This window comes from Crocodylus porosus, unplaced genomic scaffold (genome assembly GCF_001723895.1).
Source record: "Crocodylus porosus isolate Cpor-Errol unplaced genomic scaffold, CroPor_comp1, whole genome shotgun sequence".
In the NCBI taxonomy this organism is placed as follows: Eukaryota; Metazoa; Chordata; order Crocodylia; family Crocodylidae; genus Crocodylus; species Crocodylus porosus.
The window spans coordinates 4,956,166-4,962,977 of record NW_017728920.1 but is presented as its reverse complement, the minus strand read 5'-3'; the positions used below and the strand labels follow the sequence as shown (position 1 = coordinate 4,962,977).

Below are 6,812 nucleotides of genomic sequence, written 5' to 3'. Positions count from 1 at the left end.
GGAGGAAGCGCCAGTCCGCGAAGCGCGTGAAGCTCCCGCTGGGCATGAAGTGGTTGCTAGCGTCCCACTTCGAGGTGACGTCGAAGACCTTGCCCTGGTTGGGTTTGGCCCTCAGGTTGCCAGTGTACTTGTTGCGGATGGCATCCTTCAGGAACCTCTCCAGGAAGGTCCTCGTGTGGGGCGTCATGGTGATGCGGTTGGTGTGTGGGGCTGGGCGCAAGCAGACTCCCAGCTCCCGGCGCTCCTCGGTCCAGGTCCAGGCGCAGCTGATGCGACTGCCGAGGCGGTGCGTGGCATTGCGGGCTCGACTCCACAGCGAGGCAAAGTCCCCGCCGTCCTGGCTGAACTCGCCCTCCAGCGAGCCACTGAGGAAGGTGGCCAAGTCTTGTCTGGTGGGCTGTCGCCGATCCTCTTGCGGGTGGTCTCCTCCAGGGCGCTGGCGGCGATGATACTTACCATGGCGTCTGGGCAGGTGAGGAGGCGGAAGGCGTGGGTGACCACCGTGATGTCGCAGAGGTCTCCCATGCGGGGCACGTTGGTGCCTCCCTGCCGGCAGGGGATGTGCAGGACCTCATCGCTGGTCCACAGCGGCAGGTGCAGCCACTTCGTGAGCAGCCGCCGGATCTCGGTGTCCACCTTCTTGAGGGGGGTCTTGGGGACTGCTGAGCCTCTCGGGATGAACGTGACGCGGGGGATGAGGAAGGTGTTCACCGCGTTGATCTTCTGCCAGGGGGCCAGCAGCGATGAGTCCAGCTTGTGGGCGTCCTGCATGATCCCGGTGATGGTCTCCTCCAGCGTCTGCCTGGCCCGGTGGCCGGTGGGTGTCCCCAGGTGGCAGTAGGCCTTGCCGTCGCGCAGGTGCCTCATCACCTGGCCCTGGGTCGTGAGGGTGGAGTCCAGGACGTGGCTCTTCTGCCTGCCGTCGATGTGCAGGGAGGCACACTTGGCGATGTTGAAGCGCAGGCCCATCCATCTGGCCGCCTTGGACGTCACGTCCAGCATCTGCTGCAGCTGGGTGGTGTTGGGGGCCAGGAGGACCAGGTCGTCGGAGTAGGCCAGGATGCTCAGCTTCTGGCCATGCAGGTCAAGCCCGCCAGGGCCGCCCACCAGGGCTCGAAGGAGCGGTTCCATGGTCAGATTGAAGATGATGGGGCTGAGGGGGCAGCCCTGCCTCACCCCCGACCGGATGGGGATCTCTGCGGTTTCCCCATCGGTGGCATGGACGGTCGTGGTGCATCCAAGGTAGAGCTCTCGCACCGAGTCGACGACGCCATCCAGCAAGGCCAGCTCGCAGAGGGTGCCAAAGATGTGGCGGTGGGGCATGTCCAGCCACACCAGTGTGCACTGCTTCCTGGTCCTCCGGGCGTTGTCCAGGGCCATCTGGAGGGTGAAATTGTGTTCGTAGCAGCCCTCCGTTGACATGAAGCCCTTCTGGCTGTGGCTGACGGCTCTGCCAGTCGCTGCCCAGTTGGTGATGTGGGCCGCCAGGCAGCTGGTATACAGTTTGGCCACCGTGGAGCACAGGGCGATGGGTCTCCAGTTGCCCGGGTCGGTCGGGTCCCCCTTCTTGTGGATGAGAACCGTCATGGCCCTCTTCTAGGCGGCGGGTGTCCGGCGGAACTCTCTGCACCTGTTAAAAAGAACAGAAAGAATGAGGCAGCCCGGGTCACGTTTTTTGAAGAGACCGTACCTGATGCCGTCCTTGCCGGGGGCAGTGTCCCTGGTCCTCTTCAGGCGGGCTTCCACTTCCTGTGGCGTGAAGGCCTCCTCGAACCCCTCCGCCGGGGGGACGGGAGTTAGCGCTTCGACGGTCACAGGGTGTAGGGCGTCCGCCTCTGCCGGGGGGTTGAAGACCCTGCTGAAATAGTGAAATAGTCTCCCAGGGGACCTGGCAGAAAGCCAAGGGCCCCTCCAGGATCTCTTTCACTGCCTTGGGGTGGTTGGCCCGGTACAACTTCTGGATCCGGGAGGCCACCGCTGGGTCATAGCGCTGGTGCCTGGGCCGTCTCTATGGCTGTGGTTTGTTGTCTCGTCGCGTCGTCGGTCTGCTGTCGGCGCCCCTCTGGGGCTGGCCTGGATGGGCAGCCACCGAGAGCTCCTCTGTGAGCTGGGCCACTGAAGCCTCGAAGGTGGTGGCCCGAGAGAGCTCCTCCAGCCAGAGGGCTTGCTACGGGGTGGGCATCCTCTGCTGTGGGGAGGTCTCTGCACCAGGGGATTCTGACACGCTCAGGAGCTGGAGGGCTCCTGGCAGTTTGGCCTCCCTGGGCGGGTCCGGGGTCCTCGGCAGGTCGGGCGGCCCCAGGGGTCCGTGATGGGGGACTGTCCAGTCGGGGTGTCATGTCCGGTTGGGGATCCCTGGGGGTTGACCTGCAGGGTGGTGTCGCTGGGGCAGGTCCTTCCGTCGGGCGGTCCCTGGAGGTCTGGTCCGGTGGGGTTGTCGGCGTGGGGGGCCAGCCTGGCGGATCTTCGTGCTGCGGTGCGGGTCGGCGTGGTGGACCTCACCAGCGTGCCAGGTCTCCTCTCGGCCCCGAGGCCCTGGTAGACGTTGTGGTGGTTCTTCAGGAGCTTCGGGGCCTTGTACTCGATGCCGCAGCGGGAGCAGTAGAACACTAGGTGCGGCTGGTGGAAGCGCCGTAGGTGCTTGTTCAGATCGTTGTGCGCTCTGTACTGCCTTGGTGGGTGGCGGGTGGGGCACAGCAGCTCTGCAGGGAGAGGGAAGGGGAGGAAAGCGAGCGCAGCTGCGACTACACCGTCGCCTGGGTCGTCTGTGGGGAGATTGGGTGTCGGTGGGGTTTGGGTCTCCTCCACCAGCGTGGGGAGACCCGCGGGGAGGTCATCCTCAGGACCGCTGGGGTCTGGGGGTCGTTGCCGCTCGGGGCTTGCCGTCATCACCGAGGGTCCGTGGGGGCCTGGAGGAGTCCGGGGCTGCTCAGGGTGCTTTGCTGCTGTTTGGGGAGTGTTCTCGGGGTCTGGGGTCCTCCCCCAGGAGGCGGCTCTCATCAGCCGGGGTTCCGGGCTCCGAGAGTCTCTCTGTCTCCGGGGGTCGGTTGATGTCCGGGGATCCGACATCATGGGGGGTGCATTGGGGTCCAGCGCCAGCTCGGGTCCACTGGTTCACCCTCCTAGGAGGGTCCTCTGGGATCCATGGTCGGCGGTTCGCCCTAGCAGGAGTCTCCAAGTGCCTGGAGCGTTCTTATCAGTGGATCAGGGTGTCCTTGGTCTCTGGAGGTGTTTTACCCATGTTCCGTCCACTGAGCACAGGCATTTACCTACTCCGACCGAGGGAGACCCAAGGTCTTCAGCTACTAGCTCGAGTCGGGGCTTTCGCGTTATCGGATCCGGCGAACCGGATGACCCTTAGGCTACTCACCTGAGCAACACGGTGGCTTGTGCAGCCGGTGCTCTTTCAGATGTACTGGCGGCACCGCCTTCCCTAGCCCATCAGGACTGATAAGAACCCACGCTGCACTGGAGGAAAGGAAAGCAAGCTGCTAGTCGGTTCACTTTTTGCTGCTATTATTCCGGCAGTCCACCGGATGGGGTTGGCGTCGGTCCTGGAAGAAGTGCAATACCAGGCTGAGCATGCAAAAAGAAGCGGTTCTCCGTCTTTTCAGCGATTAAACTGATAAGAACAGATTGACTTTTATTAGAAGATGTTTTGGATGGGGAATCCAGAAAAAAGATGACAAAGCTGAGATGGAAATACAAAGCGCCCGAGCGAGGGACTTAACAATCGAGGGATGGGGGAGAGGAGGAGAACGTGACTAGGTTACAAGCGATACAATGTTAGCCAACTAAGCCCGAGGGTAGGGGGATGTGGGAAGGGGGAAGTGGGGGGTGGTCACGACGCTGAGAGAGAAAGGAGATAGATACACACAAACCCGTTACAGTGGTCCGCAATGTTGGAGGAAGTGGCTTGGAGAAAGTGTCTCAGTCCATAAAGTCTGACTGCGGGGATCCTCTTCGGGTGGGACGGGGTCATCCGTGGCGGCGAAATCCTCTCGACGCGAAGCGAAGCGGGGTGGTTCAGGCGGCGGTGTTCTCTGGGTTCGGTCCTTGATCTGAGCCTTCAAGAGGCTGAGAAGCGACTACATGTTGTGGAAGCCTAGCCCTGCTCTGCAGAAGTGAAGTCATTCTGCCCACAGAGGGAGAGTTTCTTTGCCACAGGGGAGCATTAAGTGCAGGGGCACCCAGTTTTGCTGCAGAACTTTGCAGCATGTAACACACTCTACTTAGTCTAATAGCACAGGAGAGGGGTTAGGTGGCATAAATAGATGCTTGATTGATTAATTGCTTTTGTCTGAATAATAGTGTAACCTGCCTTAAATAGGTGCTAATGGGGTGGCCCAGGCTGAGTCCAGCGTTCTGGACAAAATGGTGGACATTGGGTTGAAGTGTGGGGCTTTGTACAAGAGCAGATCAGTTGGAAGGGACAGAGTTCTACAGAGCCTTGAAGATGAGAACAAAAATGTTGAAAAGTATGTGGTTGTAAAGATGGATCCAGAGGAGGGATTTTGGGAAGGATACAATATAGAGAGATCAATTTGGAAAGAGGTGGTTTTAGTGCTTTTTTTGGCTACAAGCTGAAGTATCCCCTGGCCTCGCTAGTATTTGCACGTGCTCAGAAGGGCAGAAGGTTCCAGGGTTTGTGAACTTTTGAACTGTCCTGACATAAGCTTATATATAAGCTAATGATGTAATGAACATTTAGGCACCTACCATTCTTTCACAGGGCTGATCTCTAGGAAGATTAACACCCTCATTTGAATAATTAAAGATCATGGTTCAACAACTTGGATGAGTTTTAGAATGGAAAATGGAGGCAAAGGAAGAAAGGCTTAGCAGGAAAGATGGGGAAGTGCTAAGCATTTGGACCAAAGTTTTATTAATGTAATGAAGAAGAGGACCAGAAAAAATGAGGGTCCAGAGACGGGCCACTCGTATGGTCAGGGGGCAGCAGGGCAGGCCTTACGAGGAGAGGCTGTGGGACCTGAACCTGTTCAGCCTCCTCAAGAGAAGGCTGAGAGGGGATCTGGTGACCCTCTATAAACTTACCAAGGGGGACCAGAGGGGAAGGGGAGAGTCCCTGTTCCCCTGAGCACCACCAGGAGTAAGTAGGAATAATGGCCACAAGTTGACTGAGAGTAGGTTTAGGCTAGACATCAGGAAGCACTACTTCACTGCCAGGGCGGCTAGGATGTGGAACCAACTTCCAAGGGAAGTGGTGCTTGCTTCTACCCTGGGGGGGTCTTCAAAAGGAGGCTAGATAGACACCTTGCCAGGGTCGTTTGACTCCAGCATTCTTTCCTGCCATGGCAGGGGTTCAGACTTGATGATCTGCTCAGGTCCCTTCCGACCTTACCAACTGTGAAACTATGAAAAATTGGAAAAGTAGTAACATTTATACACAGAAATGGTTGTGAAGCATGAAGGAGAGGAAAGAGTCAAAGGTGACACCCGGGTGGTATGACAGGGATGGTGACACCACTATTAACTGGGGCAGGAGTTGGAAAGAACACACACATGTTTAGCAGAGAAAGCTAATTTATGACATTTTAGCAACAGTTCTCCACCAGAATAATCGTAATAGACTTGTTGATGGTTGCCAATACTCTTGTTATAAATACTTTTTTATGTTTGTTAATACAAGTTTTGATGTAATTTTAAATGATTATTTCTTTATTACTTTCAGTAGCACAGTCAGCAGTCTGCATGCAAGAGTGGATTCATTAGAGAAGTCGAACACTAAACTTATTGAAGAGGTATTGTTTCTTAGTAATACTGACATTAGACCAACTTTTTTTTATTGCTGTAGGTTGTTGCCTTTAGTGCTCAAAAAAGTGATTGTGCACTTTCTCTTTTCTACCCCTTTTTAGTTAGCAATAGCCAAAAACAATATTATTAAACTTCAGGAAGAAAATCATCAGCTAAGAAGTGAAAATGCACTTATTTTAATGAAAACACAGCATCATCTAGAGGTATGTGAGTTGTATATAATTAGGAGTAGCCTGGGTTGTTACATTTGTATGTTGGCACTATATCTATGCAAATACTTGAACTGCCTTTAAAACAATAATATTAAGGGGGTAAGCTTACATGATTTGTTGAGCTTTTCTAAAGAGATGCATTTGGATGTAAAATGTTGTAGGAATCAACTTCATTTTTTACTATTACGAACAATTTAAGATTTGTCTTAGATTTTGTTTTGATGCTTTATTTAGATTTTATGGACTAAATCTTTCTGCGAAGTGGGTGCATCTACACAAGACGCTTATTGGGCTGTAGCCTAAAAACACTGTGTAGTAGGGTGCTGATCAAAAACTGTGCTAATAAGCAACTGCACAGTGTTATTAGACTACTGCGCAATAACCATCACAAAAAAACTCACCAGCATTACTAAGCAGTAATTGTAATTACTGTGCATTTAGTTAGTACTTAATTAAGGAAGTACTAAACTAAATGCTCAGTAACTACTGAACGTTAATGAATGAACATGTAGATGTGTCCGGTGCGAAGCAAGTTTTTTGAGAGCCTTGTCAGATAGTTAGTTATTTCTCTGTTTTTTGACAAGAGTGCTCAAAAGCCCCCATGGCTCACCAAAGCCTTTCAGGAACATCGGAAAGTGGTGGAAGGGAGGGGCTATCACCAAAGAGGATTATATCTCCCTTGCTCTGGACTGTAGGGGGCTGTTAGGAAGGCTAAGGCGGAGACGGAACTAGGACTAGAGACCAGGTCAAAGATAACAAGAAGCCCCTTTTTTTAAATACACAGGGAGTTAAAAGAAGGCACTGGGTAATGTGGGGCCCCTGCAG

At 54.4% G+C, this 6,812-nt stretch overlaps 1 protein-coding gene across 5 annotated transcripts in view; it reads left to right on the top strand.

The window, feature by feature from the left end:
- RUFY2 (RUN and FYVE domain containing 2) overlaps positions 1-6,812 on the top strand; it is a 62,840-nt gene that overhangs the window by 24,169 nt on the left and 31,859 nt on the right. For 4 of the 5 annotated variants that reach the window (XM_019538489.1, XM_019538488.1, XM_019538486.1 and 1 more), the window contains exons 8-9: positions 5,693-5,762; positions 5,877-5,978. In XM_019538489.1, the coding sequence (XP_019394034.1) occupies positions 5,693-5,762; positions 5,877-5,978 (172 nt within the window). The remainder of the gene's footprint in view (positions 1-5,692; positions 5,763-5,876; positions 5,979-6,812) is intronic. The other variant, XM_019538487.1, reaches the window with a different exon arrangement.